Genomic DNA, 21,885 nt, shown 5'->3' on the forward strand with positions numbered 1-21,885 from the left:
TAATAGATTAACAGTAGCCACTGGCAGAGGTGAAAGAGATTCTTGCACTGCTTCTATTGGAATGAGCCACAGCCTGGAAAATAAGATGCAGGATATTTCAGAGACTGCTGTCACTGCAGTACAAGTAAACACATGGGTTGTCTTAGGGTAGCTAAGAATAGAAATAGGTGCATGTATACTTGCGTGTACACCAATGCTAGGAGTTTAGTAAATAAATATGATGAATTTGAGGTATTGCTCAAAACATCAAAGGCAAATATTGTTGGGATATCAGAGACATGGTGTCACACAGATATAAGGAATGCAGAACTGGAATTTGGGAAGTACAACGTCTACAGAAAGGATAGACAGGATAGGAAGGGAGGAGGGGTTATGCTATTAGTTAAGAAACACATAAAATCTAAGGAAGTGAAACCAGTCAACATTGCTGGGCAGTGCAGTGTCGAGTCAGTTTGGTGTGACAAAAGCATTGGGAGATCAAAATTGAGAGTAGGAGTGTGCTATAGGCCTATGATGAGTATAATAAGAAACTGTACAGGGAAATAGAGTGGGCCAGTAAATCAGAGAGTCTTATAATGGGGGATTTTAATTTCTCAGATATTGACTGGAATTTGGGGACTGGTCACTCACACATTAGCAAGGCTTTTGTGGATTTATTGGATGATTGTTTTCTACATCAGCATGTTCGGGAGGCAACTAGAGGGAGTAATACTCTTGATTTGATTATCAGTAGTGATTCTTCATGCATTAAGAATCTGCAGATAAATGAACCACTAGATGGAAGTGATCATAGTGTGCTGAAGTGGGATTTACTCAAAGAGTAAATCCCACTTCCCTTTACCCCTAACTACCATTAGGGGTAAAGGGAAGAGTTATTGCTTTCGTAAAGGCGACTACAATGGACTGAGACAGTATTTAAATTCTTTACAGTGCGACCAACTGATGATGTTACCAACAGCAAATTCAAAATGGGATGCATTCAAAGAACTTATCTTGGAAGCTACTAGGCTTTACATACCAACTAAGAAATATTGTTGAAGGTTTAGGCCTAAATGGATGTCAGATGAATTAATGAGACACATGGCAGAGAAGAAAAATGAATGGGATACATAAATTAATGGGACACATGGACGCCTATGATAGATACAAGTTGATCTGTAACCATGTTACAAATGAGGTTAGGCAGGCGCAGGCAGATTACGAGAAATCTTTGGCAAGGGATGCAAAGAAAAACAGCAAAGAGTTCTTTACTTATGTAAACTCTGGAAGGAAGGGGATGAATGAATCAGATTGGTCCACTTGATATCGATGTTTCAACTGTTGATGATCCTGCTCATGTAGCTAACAAACTAAATGAATATTTTGCATCGACATTCACACATGAGGAGATATTCAGGGAGGGGAATGCCAGAGGTGAGTTCAACTCTTGCAATGAGCTGGATGATTTTGTAATAACTGAGAGTAAAGTGGAGGAGAAATTTTTGAAGATAAAAATAAGAAAGGCACCTGGGGTGGACGGGATCTATCCAGTTATATTAAAGGAGGCAGCAAAGGAAGTAAGCAAACCCTTAGCCATAATTATGAGAGCTTCCTTGGAGTCAGGGGAGGTACCCACAGACTGGAGATGAGCAAATGTGACCGCAATTCATAAAGGAGGATCAAAGGCTGACATAAGTATAATTATAGACCTGTGAGTTTAACTTCTGTTCCAAGAAAATTAATAGAGGTACTGGTTAAAGAAGCATTGCAGGATCATCTAGACAAGACTTCAGTTATAGCTCTGACACAGCATGGTTTTGTTAAGGGGAAGTCTTGCCTGACTAATTTGATTGGATACTATGATGCAGTCACAAAAGAACTGGATGCAGGGAATATCTTTGATATTATGTACTTGGATCTTAGAAAGGCTTTTGATACTGTTGCACATGAAAAACTGCTGCACAAATTGGAACAATGTGCCATTGCAGGCAAACTGCTGCTATGGATAAAGGGATGGGTGAGTGGGAGAGACAGAGTGGTAATCAATGGACACTGCTCTTCGTGGACTTATGTTATTAGTGGAGTCCCCCAGGGTTCAGTGTTGGGTCCATTGTTGTTTTCTGTATTTATTAATGATATTGATGATGGTATATCAGGCTTAATGTCTAGGTTTGCAGACGGTACAAAGGTTGGTAAGGTTACTAATGACAGTACGCTGCTGCAACAGGATCTAGAAAAGTTGAGCAGATGGGTTGAGAGGTGGCAACTGAAGTTTAACATTGACAAATGTAAAGTACTGAATATGGGAAGCAGTAACCCAGAGTAACATATCAACTGTGTGGTACTACACTCACAGTGGTAGATAATGATAAGGACCTGATGGTAATTGTGTAGGCAGATATGAAGTTTTCTGAGCAGTGCCGATGGTCTGCAAGAGTAGCTCATGGTGTCTTGTCAATGATATACAGTAATTTTTCTAGCAGGGATATGGAGGTGATTATCCCCTTGTATAAGGCAATGGTCAGACCACACCTTGAGCACTGTATACAGGTCTGGAGGCCTCATTTTTGGAAGGATGAAGAGCTGCTGGAGCTAGTGAAAGAAGGGCAACAAGATTAGTGAATGAAACAAAGGGTTGCTCTTACGAAGAAAAGGCTTAAGTTTTGCAAATTACAGTGTCTGGAGACTAGGCACCTGCGAGGTGTTTACTATTAAAAATATGCTGATACAGTAAATCCTTGGTTTTACAGACTATTAGGGGGAAGGACAGAGGTATCCATTATTGCTGAATGTCTGCAATATCAAATGTTATTTTTCAAAACCATCTGTAGTCCACAAAATTAAAAATTTAGAGTTACTCTGTATATACGGTAGAACCTTGATTATCCAGGGTGGATTATCTTGTCTCTACGACTCACGGAACTCTTAGTTGGATAATAAATGAAATACATGTAATCTGTTACAAGTGTTGCTTGTTTACATTTGGTAATGGTCCTTTACCTCCTATACAATTAATTTTAACACTCTTCTCTGTTTTTTTTTCTTCTTCTTTTTTTTAATTGCATCCATGTGCATTCATCACCTTTAAATGGAAAAAAGTTGTTCTTTAGAAGAAAAATTCCACTTCATCAATAAATGTGAAAAAGGTGCTAAGTGCAGACTTTAATATGTTGTCACTTTAGCTCCTCTACTCAGGGTTAGACTGGCTGGTTTGTCAAGGTGATGAGCACAGCCCGGATGCCTTGGCCATCCTGTTCCTATCCTACTTGACTACCTGGAACAGCAAGGAGACAATGCTTTTGCTGACATGATTGTGCTTTTAAATTTACATAATACCAGCTGCAGGAAGGCAAGTCAAAAGTAAACTTCACTGCTTTCCATTAAAAAAAAAAATTGACACTGACTCCATGGAGCCGAAGGTGGATCTGTGAATAATGTCACGTGAAATGAAAAAATACAATTTAAGCTTAATAAAATCAGTTTTATTTTATTTGGTATTTTCATTCACAATCAACAATAAAGATTTGTGGAAACTAAAGTAGGATACATAGTTGAAACAATTCAAACTATTAACACTGCGATTGAAGACCAAGTCGATACATGATTGATCACACATAGTAGATATTGTAGGATCTGATGCGAGTTTAAGATTGAATGTTCATTCCATGAAGTCGAGGAATGCAGCATTTTCAGGTTGCTTAACGTCAATGTTGAAATCACCTTTAACAAGTTGTTCAACTCTCGAAAACTAAAAACCCGATTTGAAATCTAGTTATATATCCTTGTAGAGCTCTCAAAGGGCAACAATTTTGTTGCTCAATTGTATGCCACTTGTTGTGTCACTGCACTTGTTGCATACAATTGAGTTTTTTTGGGCGCATGAGTTGTACTTGATGTGTCACTGCATGCAACAAGTACAATGCATGCCAAAATCTACAGCCCAGCGTAGATTCACAGAAATGTGAATCTAGATGACTCTCTCTCTCTCTTGCATTCCGCCGCTGACTTTGGTGCTTGCTTTTCAACATTAGATTTGATTTTGTCGAAATCTTTGAACACATTTAGTTGATGTAACTTTCAGCATCGTCACAACTTAACTAAATGAAACACAACCACACTGCTCGACAAATGCGAAGTAACTGAACAAAGTAGTTACTTTAACGAGTTGTTCAACTCTCGAAAACTAAAAACACGATTTGAAATCTAGTTATATATCCTTGTAGAGCTCTCAAAGGGCAACAATTTTGTTGCTTACTGTTCTTGTCTAACACTTAGAGTTTTCAAGATATTGAAAAAACAAACTTTAAAATGCTAGAATTTTTCAACTCTTTCAACTTTGCATTGCTATTACTTGGAGACCATAAGAACTACATCAAAACTATTTATAGATGTAAAAAACTAAGTTTCCTAATGAACAATTTTGTTGCTTACTGTTTATGTCTATCTATTATAGTTTAGAAGTTATTGAGAGTGAAAGTAACCAAGGCACAACAGCAAATGACCAAAATGTGAACTTTTTAGTTGTTCCGAAAAAAATTATATTAAATATTAAAATTTCTAATTTTTTATTGTGCATTCGTCGACGGCATTATATACTCGAAAAAATAAGTATAAATTGTTTATACTACTGTCTATTAGTTTCGGAGATATAACAGTGGTTAGATGTTTCACTTTTCGTGACAGCCTGAATGCCAGAGGGTACCCCCAGCATAGACGTTATTCATGTATATCTTCACATTAAATTTTTTGTTAAATCTTCTCATGTTTAGTATACGTTTATAAATATGAATACTATTTTTAGTACAGCCACTCTCCGGCTTATGTAATATTCAACTTAGGGAAATTCTACTTTACGTAAGTTTTTGCCAGCTGGTGCAAACTTAAAAAAATCGTGGAAACGTATTTTGCATCCAATAGGAATAAATGGAGGTATCGTGAAAATATCATAAAGCGAACCCAATAAAACATTGTTTTTTTTTGGTAATTTGTTCCAAGACATCAGAAGTTAAAATTTTCGCTATATAACTAAGCTATTTATCTCTCTAAAAGGTTTTTTAAAATGATAAATTGCAATATACTTTCATCATTATCATATGTTCCATTATAATAATCAATTTTGAACGCCTTTGTGATATTTTTCTAAAACACATTTCTGGAGGTCACAACCATAAAACAATAAAAACAATTTGCACTTTCTAGTTTATTGGGCTTTTCTGTTAGAACAATCTATTATAAACGGTTAGTAAACTCGATCTTATTTCATTTGCGATAATACCGATAATTGGAATTCTGTGGGTTTTTACTTTACAGTATTATGGTGAAATGAGTTCCCCTTCACTGAAATCTTCAATCATATAAAAAATATAAATAATTTTCAGAATCTTCTCTTCATTCCTATTTACTTATTACAATGGTGAAGGGAAAGGGACCAACGGGAAGTGCAAGTGCTGGAAGTGCTAGGAAACAAAACAAATTGATTTAGAAATGAAGATGATTAATTAAGAAGTACGAAGCAGGACAAAGTTTGTCATCTCTTGCACGGAATTAGGTCTTTCTGCTTCAACAGTGAATACTATTTAAGGGACAGTGCGCATATAAAAGAACATGTTAAAGGATCAATGCATTTAAGATCAACAAGTATTTATGAAGATATTAAGGATAAGTATGGCGAACCCCAAGCAATGTTCGTGGCAAGCAACGGGTGGTTGTTTTTATAGGTTCAAGCATCGCGCTGGTTTCCAAAACATTAAAGTATGTTGTGAAGTTGCCAGTGTCAATTGTGCAGCTGCAGAGAAATTTCGTGATGTATTGGAAAAAACTTCTTCTAAATCTTCATAGCCCTCAATTTCTGCAGCAGCATGCTTATCAGCTGGAGAGTTAATTCTGGCAACGACGCTCAAATGGTAAAACTTGCTGACATTATGCCTGTCTCCTCTCTATTTTTGTAATTTTGTACACTTTCGCAATTTTTCCTGCACAAGATAAAAAAATTTAATAAATAATTCTATTTACATGTTCATCAAACATTTATTTTTTGCTTCAATCAAACTCAGCGCGCATAGTTGCAAGTGCTGCATAAGCATTTAGGGAAATTCCGACTCACGTAGAGTTTTACGAAATGCAACCCTTATGTAAGTCAGGGAGTGGTTGTATTTATGAAAATAAATTTACACTTTTCTCACATTTATCAGTTTTTTTTTTCATTTTGTGGATTATCAGATGTCTTGATTACCAGGCAAATTTTTTCCATTCTACCCAGATAATTGGGAGTCTACTGTATTAGAAACACTGAATTAAAGTTAAACAATAAAAAACATACTTTTATTCACTTCGACTTTATATGTAGTAAATAATTAGCAGAAGATAATTTGCCACGACCATAAAGTGGTGCTCTGGTGCCAAGTAAAATTTATTTTTCATCTGTTAAATCAAAGTCTAAAATCGAGGATTTACTGTACTGAAAATGAAAAGTATTATTAATATAATATAGAGAACACCAAAATATTTACCTAGGTATGAAATGAGTATGTGGCCTTCTAGGTCTTGCTTCTGGGTGTATCATAAACAGCATGTGGGGAAATCCTGTACCAAAATAAGCACCATCTGTAGTCTGAAAGCGAGCGTACTGTGGATGGTAAACATCTGTACATTTAGGGCAATATAATTTCACTAGGCCTTGTCCTGGGACATCAGATAACCCTGTTCAGGGAGAGGGGAAAGAGACAGAGATTCAGTTTGTAAATAAATATATCTTAGCACATATGCCTATATTTCACAATTCACATTTTGATTATTTCCAGAAAATGTTTTGTAGACTACACGTTACCTACAGTGAGTCAGCACTTTATCATTTGATGAACCTAGCCCTGCTTTTCACATTGGTTCTAAACCTTGCTGCCCAGAAATGCACAGTTGGCTTTTTTTTTCCTTTTTTTTTTGGTAATCTCACATAGGAACAGTTACTTGAACTTGTAGTACTTTAGTACTGTCTATGGATTGAGAATACACAGGTATCTGATGACATTGGACTCGAATTCTTGTAGATTGTAAATTGAAGGAGACACGTAACAGAACATATAGAAGGGATAAATGAAGTAAAAGAAAATTTAGTTCAATGAATTTAGAGATGAACTATAAATGGATGTTGTGGCTAAGTAATGGATGTATTCAAAAGTGATTAGGAAAAAAAAGGCAGAATTACAGATGCAAATTCAGTAGAACAATGCCTACTGAATTTGCATGGAAATAGCAAAGAAAAAGGCATGCAGCAGAAATCGAATGAAACTGATGTGATTTTTAAAATTGAAGTGAATTTGCGAGAGAGACATTATTAACTAACCTGACTGCTCTCTTCTGGAAAAAGTATCATTTTAAGGGGACATAATTTGAGGGGACCATCCAAGATGTTGAAAACAATATTCCATGGTAAATTAGATTTGTAATTTTTACACAGTTAGCAGCTGTCTGGAAGAAAGTAATGTCAACAGTGACAGAGAAAGGCCAGTTCAATACCATAATATTGAAAGGATATATTTCAAATGCAGTAGTTGAAATTATAAACTTTGCATGTTTTAGTGTCTTCAATTTTTAATCATGTGGATCACTCTATTCCCAGTCTGGCAGAGTACTTGAAATTTAAGGCTTGGCTTTTTGTTCAACTTACAGACAAATAGCATTAGCCATGGCTTTGCTTAAGTTGTTAATATCTTTTTAAATTGTACAGCATCACTTGAAAAAGTGGATCTGCAATACATTTAAAAATCTGAAATGCAGCAAGGGTAACTGTTTTAAAGCTTACTGGCTTCTCATTATCTGGTGGGTGATCGTTATTAGTAAGCTTATTCCAAATTATGAATAGCCAGGTAGGTATGGAAGTAAAACTTCCATTTAAATACTATTATATGCACTGTTAATTCCTAGAACTTTTTTATGAAAACCCCAAACATGAAAGGTATCAAAACCTATAGTACTTAGTACCGTGCATGGGTTGAAAGAGAAGTAGGGGGGGGGGGATGCCAGAAACTTTGCTCTAGAGACTAAACATGGGTTTCACCACTTCAAGCCTCCAATAAGCAAAGTGGTGGTATTGCACCGGTTGATGAGAGTCATCTACCACCTTGTACTGGCTGCATTTGAACGCAGCAGTAGAACTGTAGAACTGGCTGCATTTGCTGTATGCCGTACAATACTGCAGGACTGTTAAAGGTGGGTGTTGTTCTGGGTGATACTATAAAATTTAAGAGATAATTATCAACTTAGGCAGAATTGTGCATAATGATAATTGTCTCCAAGTTGAACACAGATCCAAGCCTTAATACTGTGTACTCAGCCTTGATCTCCAGCGAGAACAAAATAATTCCACGATTGAAAATCAAATGCAGTAAAGCACCCAAATTTTAAAGAGGCCTAGGTTTTAATTGATGCAGGGGAAGTAATACAGCCACTCCCTGACTTATGCAAGGTTGCGTTCCGCAGAACTCTATGTATCTCATGCGCAGGAAATATAACAAAAGTGTACAAAATTACAAAAATTTCGAAATTATAAAATTACAAAAAGAGAAAGGAGGCAGGCATAACACATCAGCAAGTTTTACCTTTTGAGCATCGTTGCCAGAATTAACTCTCCAGGTGATAAGCATGCCACTGCAGAAGTTGAGGGCTGTGGAGATTTAGAAGGGGTTTTTTCCAACACATCACAAAATTTCTCTGCAGTTGCAGGTACTGGTGACTTCACCACAAAAACTTTGATGTTTTGAAAACCAGCATGATGCTTGAACCTATTAAACCACTCATTGCTGGCCATGAACTTGGCTTGGGATTCACCATACTTATCCTTAATATCAACATAAATACTTCTGTTTTCGCTTGAATGGCCATTGGACGCAGGACACTTGCTTCTGAATCTGATTTTTCATCCATATTATTAATAGCTTTTCTGTCTTCGATATAGCACCTGAACGTTGTTTTGTGATCAGTGTTGATCTTAAATTCTTTGATCCTTTAACATGTTCTTTTATACGTGCACTCTCCCTTAAAATAGTATTCACTGTTGAAGCAGCGAGACCTAATTCCATGCAATAGATGACAAACTTTGTCCTGCTTTGTACTTCTTAATTAATCATCTTCATTTCTAAATCGATTTTGTTTTGTTTCCTAGCACTGCCAGCACTTGTACATTCTGTTGGTCCCTTTCCCTTCCCCATTGTAATAAGTAAATAGGAATGTAAAGAAGATTCTGAAAATTAATTTGTTTTTTTATATGATTGAAGGTTTCAGTGAAAGGGGAACTCATTTCACCATAATACTGTAAAGTAAAAACCCACAGAATTCCAGTTATCGGTATTATATCACAAATGCAATAAGATTGAGTTTACTACCCATTTATAATAGATTGTGCTAACAGAAAAGCCCAATAAACTGGAAAGTGCAAATTGGTTTTATTGTTTTTTCGTCATTGTTGTTGTTATGCAAATTTCACGGCACAAGGGCAACTATGGCCAATATGTGTCTGTCAGAGTCACTATGTTCATTTTAATGATTTATGGATATATCAAAGTGTATTTATTATTCCAAGATGTTTAATATATATAAAGTGCTTACTTAGGTTTTCTTTGTCACCAAGTATATGAAAGAGGGTTAGAGGAGCTTGCAAGTTTGCTAATGATTGGAAGGATGTGGTTTGAATGGCTGAATAGGATGGACAATCAATCAGGATGTGCCTTACTGTAAGTTGTATCTGACAGACAGAGCAGAGTGGGGGATCTTCTCTTAGAAGTAAATGTTTGTGAGTGAGGAAGGTATACCCAATGTGCAGTCTTGTCAATATAACTTCCTCCTGTCTATTTGTTTGTTTGTTTGTTTGTTATTTGGTTTTTAGGAGCATTAGCAACTAAGGCCATATTGCTCCGGGGATATGCGGTGGTCATTCCCTGATCTTTCCGCATCCTCTGTATTTGGTGGTCACGGGCTCGAACCCCGGTCTAATCAAGAAGCGTGTGTTATGCACTGCTGCTCCTGCCCACCTGGCTACGGAGGCACCATGTCTATTTGTACGTGAGCTAGAATGCCAAGAACATAGATCTTTTTTTATTCTGCAGAGTTTATTGCATGGTTGGTCCCTCCAAAGTTGTTTCCAAATGGAAGTATATTTGGTACTAAATACATCCCTATAATCTGTAAATGGTACAAACTGAAAGTTATCTTGTATATTAAGATCTGGATTTTTTGCAGCTTGGTCTGCATGATTATTTTCTGGGATTCCAACATGGCTGGGAATCCAACAGATAGACATTTGTTTTCTTGCTTTATGCAAAACTCTGAGTTGTTTTTTTAAGATGCTAAATCAAGGAATTTGAGGAATATTTGCTATTCTGTAGAGCTGCTACTGCACTAAGGAAGTCAGTATAGATTAGAGCAGGTAGAAGTTGGTGCTTGGTAATATCATCCAGTGCTAGTTTAATAGCATATAATTCTGCTGTGAAAATACTGCAAACATGAGGCAAGCAGACAGATATAGTATATTCCGGTAAAACTACTGCGGCACCTACTGAGTTGTTCGATCCATGTAAATCTGATTGTTTCTATTTTCAAAAGTGTGCAGTGCAGTGCGTGGAGCTTCTGTATGACAATTGGAGAGATCTCTTTTTTATTCCTGTTTGTAAAATGTGATATGGACAAAGGCACAGTCGGCATTCAAGGAGGTTCTGAGTTTATATCTACTGCAGAAATGTGCTGAAAATGTATTTCCCAAATGCGAGCTAAGTGTCTGAGATGCAGACCTACTGGTTTATTTTCATTTGGCTTGCAATTATAATTACTCGTCCATAGTGGATCATGAATAATGGACCAATTTGGATGTGATGGCTGTATATTTTTGCCGCATACATGCACAGTAGATAATTGAGTCAAAGGTGCAGCGGGGGTTCCAATGCATATGCATACAGGCTGTAAATTGGTGAAGTTCTAAATGCTCCTGGAGCTATATGGAGAGCATTACGGTGAACGATATCTAGGCGATGTAACATGCTCCTTCTTGCTGAAGCATATACAGGAGATCCATAATCCAAACGAGATCTAATCAAAGTTTTATATAATTGTAGTAATGTGTACCTGTCGACTCCCCAGGATATTGAAGATACTGTGCACAAGATGTTAAGTTTTGAGAGGCAACTAGTTCAAAGTCTTAGTATATGTTCATGAAAGTTTAGTTTTCTATCTAATGTTAAGCCTAAGAAGGAGAAATTTTGAACAACAGGTAGAGCAATTTTATTTAAGTATAAGTCCGGTTCATGATGAAGACCACACATTTTACAGAAGTGTATAAGCTGATTTTTTCTCAGATATTCTATATCCACTATTTTTAGTCCATGCTTCTATTTTGTTTATGGATAATTGGAGCTTTCGTTCAATCGTGTTCATGGTTTGTGATTGAAATGAAATGGAAAGATCATCTGTGTACGTATATATTTCCAGTGAAGGAAGTATAACCTTTGTGATATTGTTCACCTGCAGTGCAAACAGGGTTGCACTTAATACTGAGCCCTGGGGAACCCCTTCCTGTTGTATATATATTGTAGATAAACAGCCTTTATATCGTACCTGAAATCTTCTGTCAGTAAGGAATTTTTCTATAAATTGTGTAAGTTGTCCTCTGTATTCTAACTGAAATAGACCTCGTAGGATTCTGAATCTCCATGTTGTGTCAAAAGCTTTTTCAAGATCTAGATTTACCATCACCATATGCTGCTTTCTTATAAATGAGTTTCTATTATTTGTTTCAACTTTGACATATGGATCAAGTGTTGATCTATTTTTCCTAAATCCAAATTGGTGGGGTGATAAAACATTCTCTTTTTCCAGCAACCATGTAAGTCTATTGTGCACCATTCATTCAAGGATTTTCCCTAAGCAGCTGGCTGGTCAGTGAAATAGGGCGATAATTATATGTATAGGAAGGATCTTTTCTGGGTTTGGGAAATGCAAGGAAAACTGCATGCCGCCACATGGATGGATACAGGTTGTTCCGAAAAATTCTATTATATAGAGCTAGTAGGATATCCAGACAATCAGAGTTTAGGTGTTGTATCATAAATGCCATCAGGACCTGGTGCGCTATTAGGCAATTTTGTAATGGTTTTAAGTAATTCCTCTTTTAGGAATGGTAGATTATAGGAATAAGATGTCTTGGTAGAGAAATTCAGCTTGCTCTTTATATTTTTGAAAGTCAGTGCTGTAGCTTGTAACAGCTGATGTAGAAGCAAAAGATTCAGCCAGAATTTCTGATATCTCGTCTGTTGTAGAAACGTCCTGCCCTTTCCAATGGAAGATTGGAGATTGTATGCTTGGATATCTTCCACTTAAAATCCGAATTTTTTTCCACACCAAACTGGGACTCAAGTTCCTAGTAAGTGTGGAAGCAAACATGATCCAAGAATTTTTCTTTTCCTTTTTCTGAATTCTCCTCGCTTCGGCTTTGGCTTTTTTATATGCAATCAAATTGAGGGTAGTTGGATATTTTCGGAATCTATTCCATGCAGATTTTGTTTTGTTTTTGCCATCACACATTCTGCATTCCAATAAGAGTTGTACCGTGCCTGCCTTGCCCTACTTATTTGAGGTATTGTAGCTTTTGAAGCTTCTAGCAGTTGATCATTGATATATATGACAGCATCATCTATTGGCAAGGTTTCTATTAATTGCTTATCCAGCTTGACTAAAAAATGAATAGCAAATGCTTAGAAAACGGTACTCACCTTGTATAAATCGGCAATAAAATTTTTTGATAGATGGTGGTTAAATTTAGGTTGAAAGAAGCATTAAATAGAACTAAGGCGGGGAATGGGATGAAAATATTTTAAACAGATTTTAAAATGAGCGCAAGGAAGTAGAAATGCAGATCTCCAATCCTTGGTTGTCATAAAGAGGTTAAAAGACGTAAATGAAAAATGAAAAAAAGAGAGAAGACACCGGTGGTGCCAATATAGTAGTTACGATGGACTTTCGTGAGTAAACCGTCATCAGTTGGCAAATGGAAGAGAAGTGAGCGCGTGTTGTATTTTAAAGTTTATCTAAACTCCCATGATGCTCTTTTTGACACGTGGGAACTTTAACCGCGAGAGGTTCCAAGCCGGTGAAAGGTTGAAGGGAAGTTTAGCGTTAATAATGTTGAGATCAGAATGGTGTCGGTACCATTCGATGGTGAGGGCTTCATATTGAAGAATACTGTAGCTCGATCTAAGTTTAATAATAGTGATGGCAGAGTCAACAAGGAGGGTGTGGTTGTGGGTTTGAGCATGGGTTGTTAACTCAGTGCAGGATTGACTTGTCTTGAAACTGTTGAAGTGGTAGTATGCGCGGGTATTGGAAGTTGTGGAGGAACCGAATTTGGTGGTTGTGCTGCCGATGTAACAGGTGTCGCAGTTCGGTTGGCATTTTATGAGATATATTAAGTTATTGAGATCATTGATGGGATTGAATGGTACTGACACCATTCTGATCTCAACATTATTAACGCTAAACTTCCCTTCAACCTTTCACCGGCTTGGAACCTCTCGCGGCTAAAGTTCCCACGTGTCAAAAAGAGCATCATGGGAGTTTAGATAAACTTTAAAATACAACATGCGCTCACTTCTCTTCCATTTGCCAACTGATGACGGTTTACTCACGAAAGTCCATCGTAACGACTATATTGGCACCACCGGTCTTCTCTCTTTTTTTCATTTTTCATTTACGTCTTTTAACCTCTTTATGACAACCAAGGATTGGAGATCTGCATTTCTACTTACTTGCGCTCATTTTAAAATCTGTTTAAAATATTTTCATCCCATTCCCCGCCTTAGTTCTATTTAATGCTTCTTTCAACCTAAATTTAACCACCATCTACCAAAAAATTTTATTGCAGATTTATACAAGGTGAGTACCGTTTTCTAAGCATTTGCTATTCATTTTTTAGTCAGATTTATCACGGTATTATAAGGATACTATAATTTCACTATTATCCAGCTTGATTAATTGCATATATTTACTCCAATTAGCTTTTTTAAAATTCCATACTGTTCTAGTTTCTTTTGTAAGAGTTGATTGTGTCTGTATGGAACATACTATTGGAAAATGATCACTGTTGTAAGGATCATCTAATACGAACCATTCTATACTGGAATAAAGATCTCAGTATAGAATGGTTGATGGAGAACATATTGTTAAGTCTATTGCAGAAGTGATACTTGTAGCAAAACTAATATAAGTGCAAAATCTGGTATTCAGTAAATTCAGTTGTTGATCATCTAGGAAAGTTTCGATTAAGTTACCTCTACTGTCCATGTGAGATTCCCACAGATGATGATGAGCATTCATATCTCCCATAAGGCAATAGGGAGGTTGAAGCTGCATAGTAAGATCGTTTAATTCCGATCTGGAGAGAGGAATATTTGGTGGAAGATAAAGGGATGAGATTGTGATAGAAATTCTGATGGCTATTCTCACTGCCACTGCTTCTAAGTTGGTTTTTAATGTTGTTTGCTTGGTTGGTATATTAGTATTCACCAAAATTGCCACTCCTCCTTTGGCAGCTCTGTTATCATTTCTGTCTCCCAGGAAAAGTGTATAGTTTTGAAATGTGGGTGAAGATTGAGGTGTTAGATGGGTCTCCTGAAGGCAAATGCAGACCGATTTTTACTGCTGAAGTCTTACTAGTGTGCAACGGTTTACTAGATGCTGTTTGCTTTGTTTTTGAAGATGTTACTTCAATATCTGGGAAGTTAAAATCCCCCATTATAAGACATTCTGATTTACTAGCCCACTCTATTTCTCTGTACAATTGTTCATTGTACTTATTCGAGTCATTAGACCTATAACACACTTCTACTCTTATTTTTACTTTCACAGTGCTTATGTCACACCAAACTGACTCAACAGTGCACTGTCCATCTATATCAACTGGATGTATGTTCAGAAAAGAGATATTAAAAGCATTTAAAACAAAGTGTATTATTAAATATACCCAAATTACTTCCTGTTTGTGAATATACGAGTTTAATAGTGATTGTAAGGTGTGAATATATGAGTTTGTGAATATATGAGTTTAGTAGTGACTGTAATGTGTAGTGTGCCACAAAATTTTGGAGTCTTTATAAAGTGTGCTCTGCAAAATTTTAGCATCATTAAAAGTGCTGCAGAAATGAAAAGGTTGAGAAACATTGTTCTATAAAATTGTCCAACTGTCATTCTTGTAGTTTAGTGCATTAGAATTATTTTAGCATTAATACGGAAAATGATATAAGGAAGAGAACTTTTTCTGCATCAGTCAAAAATAAATAAATAAATAAAATAAAATAAAAAAAAATTCTAAAGACTAGACAGTCATGTAGCTGACGTTGCTCATGAATAATCTTCTTAAAATCAGTTACCAGGTTCAATAGGTTCAATAAATTTGAAATGGCAACATTGTAGAACTGAAGTGATACTAAGCAATAATGAAGTTACCCATGTATGTGGCACTTGTTTTGAGGTTACCTACATGGTGCACTTTGAATAAGTAACACTTCTAAAAAAGAACTACAGTAAACCCTTGATTTTATGGACTAATGGGAGGGTGGGGGCGTCTGTTATAGCTGAATGACTGCTAAATCAAAAAATTCTTTTTTAAAGACCACTTGTACTACTCCACATAAGTAACAATTTAAACAGTTACTCTGCATAGTATGCATCGCAAACACTGAAATAAAGTAAAACAATAGAAAAACAAGCCTATCATCATTTGTTGTAACACTTCCATCAACATAATACACTAGCAAAAACTCCTTAAGCTTAATATTTGACAGAGTATTTTTCATACCATATTCCTCACAGACATTGAGAAACAGACATACCAGAGTCTAACTTCTCTGACTGCTTTAGTGTAATCTATAATAGGTCAGATTTGCCCTATAATTTGCCCAAAAATAATTTTGTGTACAATAAAATCTTGTTTTTTTTTTTTCTTATTTTTCATGTGTCTCTAACCAAGAAAGGTTACAGATGCTTGAAGTAGAAAAACCTCATCAGAATGAATGTGATCTTGAAAATTGCATATTACTAAAGATAAGCAACAATAGGTGATATTCCTTTCTATAAGAAACAAGGTAACTGAATGTGATCTTGAAAATTGCATATTACTAAATATAAGCAACAATAGGTGATATTCCTTTCTGTAAGAAACAAGGTAACTGTTTTGTGAGCTTAAAAATTAACCAGGTAATCCAACTGAAAATGGAGAATAACCTGGAGATTGATATTATGAAGTGGAGGTGAATAATCAAGGTATATTAGTTAAAACACTGCAAGATTTTCAATTCAAGTTTGGTATACTGCACTGCCACCAGTGATTATAAACTAATGAACAATGTTCAGTATATACAAAAAGAAAAGACAGTGAAAGAGTAGATCAAAACTAAATCAAACTGAGTTATTCCAGAATTAATTATGAAGTTAGAGTAATCTAACATCAAAAGTGATCAAGGAGAGGAAACTGACCAACAAATTAAAAATGGAAGATAACAGATAATAAAACAAGAAAGTTTGTAAAAGGCTTTTGTGCAAAATAAAGTAGAGTTGCTCAATAATTCACTTAACAGTTCACTGTTATCATTAAAAATATTTTCAAACATATTTCACAATTATAATAGAAAACCATAAATTACCTAATGGTAACAGTGGTTGACTTTCACAGTAGACACGGGGACAATATCCAAAGTCCCCAGCTTGGTATTTTTCAAACTGAAAATAAAGAATAAGATAAATATTGTTTCCATAAATCATATAAGTTCAAGAAAATACACAAGTTCACAGCAATAAAGTCAAAAAGTATATACTGTATATATACACACTGATGAGGCAAAACATTATGACCAGCGAGTTGTTATGCAAATTGAAGCAACTGCAGGTGAACTACGGCATGTGAGTGGGTCAGGACATGGTATAAAAAACACCTGATATTGAGCTCCGTTAATCAGTATTACTCTTGTTCTTCAGATGGGAAAGGCAGCGGATTTAAGTGAGTTTGACAATGGCCAAATTGTAATGCCCAGATGACTAGGTCACAGCATATTCAAAATGGCATGGCTGGTGGGATGTTCACGGTCAGCCTTGGTTAGTACCTACCGAAAGTGGTCCGAGGAGGGGGAACCCACGAACTGCTGGCGAGGTGTTGGACAACTACGGCTCATCGATGCTTGAGGTAAGCGAAGGCTCTCCCAGATGGTATGTGACAACAGAAAGGTGACTGTGGTGCAACTTGCTGGTAACTGGATGCTGGTGATGGGAGTAATGTGTCACAACACACAGTACATCGAACCCTGCTGAAAATGGGGCTGCATAGCCGCAGGCCACTCCAATTTCCCATGGTCACCTGGTCTGATGAATTATGTGTCCTGTTGCACCATATGGATGGCTGGATACGTGTGCATCGTTTACCTGGGGAAGTGATGGTGCCTAGATGCACCGTGGGTGGGACAAAAAAAGCTGGTGGTGGCAATATGCTTTAGGCGACGTTTTGCTGGGATACCCTGGGTCCAGTCATCCATGTGCCAGGCACTCTGATGTCTACCACCTACCTAAACATCATTGCTGATGAGGTACAACCTTTCATAGCAACGGTCTTCCCCTCTGGCGGTGCTGGCTTTCAGCAGGATAATGAGCTCTGGCACACCACCCGGATTGTTCGAGACTAGTTCGCAGAACATGAGGAAGACTTCCAGGTATTGACCTGGCTTCCAAATTCCTCAGACATCAATTCCATCAAGCATATATGGTTTGTGTTGGAACAGCAACTGCGATGTCTCAATGGACCTTAGAGGAATTAAAGGATCTGCTGGTTACGTGATGGTACCAGATACCACAAGACGGATTTAGAAACCTTGTAGCGTCCAAGCCTCGCACTGGGTACGAGCTGTTTTGGCTGCATGTGGAGGACCAACATCATATTAGGTAGGTGGTCATAATGGTTTGGCTCGGCGGTGTATATATGCTAGGTTGAATTTAATAAGTCAGTTAAGTTTCAGGATAATAGATACACTATTATCCCTTCCCTATCTTCAATTCACTCTCGAGCCTTATACCACTTGCTTGCACAAATTCTATTTACATACTCCACTAAATTCTACTTTTTTTCCACATATTATACCAAATTTCTACTTACAAATTCTACCAAATTATATTCACGAAACTTCTATTTGCATTTTCTACACGAATTTTATTCTGTGTTAATTTATTGTATTTTTTTTTTTTTTTAATTTTTATTTCTACTTTAATTCACCTTAATTTATTTTATACACTGGTGTTCAAAGAAAGTGCATCACCCCTTAAAATTGTAATTGTCATCCGAATAACGTAAGTATATAGCAACATTTCTTACAGATTGCATCAGATAAGACTGACACTCGTAGGTGATGGCGAAATATTGCATCAGCTGTTACTTTTAACTATATAAGCACGCTCTGCAAGAGTTACAGTCATTCCTTGCTTGTGTCAGGATGGCCAGTTATGTGCAGTTGACGTCATGAAAAAAAGAATGCTATTGTTGCTTTACATGAGGAAGGATGTTCGTCCTATCATAATGCTTATAAAGTGTCTTTTAACCAGTTGACAGTGAGATTTCTTTCCAAACACAAGAATACTGGTTCTGCTGATAGGAAAAAAGGAACTGGAGGCAAACGAGTCTGTATGCAAAAACAGGACCGCTTTTTGAAGCACTTATGCCTTAAAAACTGTAAAGCTTTCGAATGAGCTGAAAAGAGAATGGGAAGAACATACAGGAGTGGTAGCAAGTGTAGTAACAGTCAGAAGATGCCTCTTCAAAAATGGACCTGTAGCCCATCATCCTAAGAAGAAGCCCCTCCTCACACAAAAAATGAAAAAGGCCCAATTAATTTGGTGTAAGAAGCATGCCAAATGGATACCTGAGCAGTGGAAGTCTGTCATTTTCTTGAATGAGAAGAAATTCAACCTGCATGGCTGTGATGGGAGACAAACGATTCGCCATAGACGTGGTGAAGAATACCATCCACAGTGAAATTCCCTACCAGCCAAATGATATGGGGTGCATTTCGTATCACGGAGTAGGTCACCTGCAGTTTATAAAAGGTTCCATAAATGCCAATGGATACCTGGCTATATTGGAAGGCAAATTGCTGCCAACCATTAGAGACCACTTCAACCTGCCAACTAATTGCATATTTCAGGACAACTTTGCTTCTTGTCATCGAGCAAAAAGTGTAAGTAGGCACTTCTGTAGTTACTGTAGCTTCATTTCTGCAATGTGTTTACATTTGTTACAGGTGAAAAAATGGTTGGGAGAATGGTCCATTACTACTCTTAACTGGCCAGGAAACAGCCTGGACCTGAATCCTAGAGAGAACTGTTGGCATCGTGTGGAATCTGCAGTTGCCAGAAAGAAACCAAAGACCCTTCGTGAACTTCAGGAAGCCATAATTTGTGTTTGGAACCACAAACTATCAGTTGATCACCTTCAGAAATTGATCTTGTCAATGCCCTGATGGTGTGCTGCTGTTGTCAGCGCCAGAGGTAGTTGAACTAAATATTAGTTTGCACCTGGTGAACTTTTCATTTTGTTTTCCATTTACAATGATAAAACTGAAGCAAATTGAGGACTTCTGATAAAATTTCAGCCATAATTGTTGTGTTTATCACTACTGTTGCATAAAGTTTGCAAATGCTCATTTTGGAATATTTTGGGAGCACTTGTCAAATATTACTAGGGTTGTTAATGACAGTATGCTACAACAACAGGATCTAGAAAAGTTGGGCAGATGGGCTGAGAAGTGGCAACTTAAGTTTAACATTGACAAATGCAAAGTACTGCACATGGGTAGAAGTAACTCCAGAGAAATGTACCAGCTGTGTGGTACTACACTCAGAGTGGTAGAGAATGAAAAAGACTTGGGGTAATTGTGCAGTCAGATATGAAGTTTTCTGAACAGTGTAGACAAGCTGACAGAGTAGGTCATGGGGTCTTGTCAATGATATGCAGGAATTTTGCAAGTAGGGATAAGGAGGAATTATGGTCTTGTTTTTTTATACTCCATCATGACCAACAGGTCAGTGGAGTTTACAATAAATCAATCAATACAAATGTTAATCATATTTAGCAGTCACAGGCTGAAACCCCAGTCCATTCAAAGAGCGTGTGCTACTGCACTCGTGCTCCTGATCACTCGGTGATGTTATCCCTTTGTATAAGGCAATGGTGGGTCCACGCTTTGAGTACTGTGTACAGGTCTGTATGCAGTATTCATTTTAGGAAGGATGTTGAGTTGCTAGAACGAGTGCAGAGAAGGACAACAAGATTGGTGAGGGGAATGAAGTGATCCTCTTACCAATAAAGGCTTAAGTTCTGCAAATTGCAGCGTTTGGAGACTAGGCACCTGCGAAGTGATCTGAATGAAGTGTATACAGCCTTGAATGGGTTGAGCAGGCTCAATGCTGATGGGATTCTTCTTGCTCAGAATTACGAACATGAGGAGTCATATTCAAATTGAGGAAAGACAGTTGTAGAATAGATATGCAGAAATTTGCCTTTAGCTAGCATGTATTTGATTGTTGGGAAAAACTTGCATCTGTCGTGAAAGTTGATAGCTTAAATAAATCCAAGGAAAAACTGGACAAACTTTTAGAGTAAATGGATATGCGAAATGGGATTTTTTTTTTTTTGGCTGATGTTATATATGCTTGCTTTCTTGCACCATATGCCTTTACTAATGCACATTTCATATAAACAGAAATGAAATCTGCGAATCTCTGTTCACATGAAACTTTCAATTGAAAAGTGAATTTCTGTAATACTGTTGCAAAAGCCTAGAAATGTACAATTTTTTTTAGTCTCAATGGCTTCAAAATAAGATTACAAGAAAAGGTTACTTAAACAAAGAATTAAAAAAAAAAAATAATACTGCTTAAGCTGTACTTATAAAATGGAGGTCAAACTTTATAATTTTAATAGGTTTTGTGCTTGATAATATGCTACTACTGTCTAATAGGTATTTATACAACAGAGAATACAGAATATATTAATGAAAAAATGGGAACTGTGCTTTCTGTAAACTTAATGATTTTTAATTATTAAGTTTACAGAAATTTAATAATTTTATTTAATAACTGTATGTAATAATTACTCAGTAGTTTCAGCATATACAAAATTGGTTCCTAAACTTTTTGATCACAACACATACAAAGAAATCATTAGCACACAAAAAAAAAGGAAAACTTACCATCTGTTCAATACCTCTGGTAGTCAGAATATACCTTGCATGGATGAGACCATATAACATTTCAGCTGACTGTTCAATAAGATTGTTTTGAGTTGGATCCTCACATAGGTCATCATCTATTTAAAATTACATTTAAATATGAGAAAAATATTATTAAAAAATATTACTTCTCTACTGATAATATGAGAGTTGAAAGGAAGTAAAAATGCCAGTACTAGAGAGTTAGTGAGACACTTCACTATGTCAAGATAATAATTTTTTTTTTAAATTTGTAATTTAGGTAACATTAAATTAAATTACATTAAAAGCTCAATACATTTCAAAATAAATGCTGTCCACTAATTCCATGGTGACCACTAATTCCATCCACCACTAATACAGAGTAATTTTTAAAATCACATTAATGGCACTTACATTCTGGAAACCTGGGGACAAAGTTTGGATTATGTACTGAAAAATGGAAACAATGTTCAAATGTGCCAATGATTGTTGTCGGTTGTTAGCTAGTCCTGGATTGTTGATTTTAAAAGAAAACAGTACTAGGTAATTTAATTATGTTAGAATTTCTTCACTACAAGCTACGAGCTTTCTGAAATGAAGTTCTGCTTAAAGTTCACACACTGCAATTGAATAATGCCAAAATTTT

The 21,885-nt window shown here is 36.5% G+C and overlaps 1 protein-coding gene across 2 annotated transcripts in view; it reads right to left on the reverse strand.

The window, feature by feature from the left end:
* LOC150087311 (casein kinase II subunit beta-like) overlaps positions 1–21,885 on the reverse strand; it is a 98,984-nt gene that overhangs the window by 17,600 nt on the left and 59,499 nt on the right. Inside the window, exons 4-6 of one of the 2 annotated variants that reach the window (XM_090371979.1) lie at positions 21,240–21,355; positions 16,656–16,731; positions 6,489–6,678 (exon numbers count right to left, since the gene is read on the reverse strand). In XM_090371979.1, the coding sequence (XP_090228105.1) occupies positions 6,489–6,678; positions 16,656–16,731; positions 21,240–21,355 (382 nt within the window). The remainder of the gene's footprint in view (positions 1–6,488; positions 6,679–16,655; positions 16,732–21,239; positions 21,356–21,885) is intronic. The other variant, XM_090371980.1, reaches the window with a different exon arrangement.

The sequence above is a fragment of the Mastigoproctus giganteus genome, chromosome 4 (genome assembly GCF_048544385.1).
Source record: "Mastigoproctus giganteus isolate SK-2022 chromosome 4, ASM4854438v1, whole genome shotgun sequence".
NCBI classification, from domain to species: domain Eukaryota; kingdom Metazoa; phylum Arthropoda; class Arachnida; order Uropygi; family Thelyphonidae; genus Mastigoproctus; species Mastigoproctus giganteus.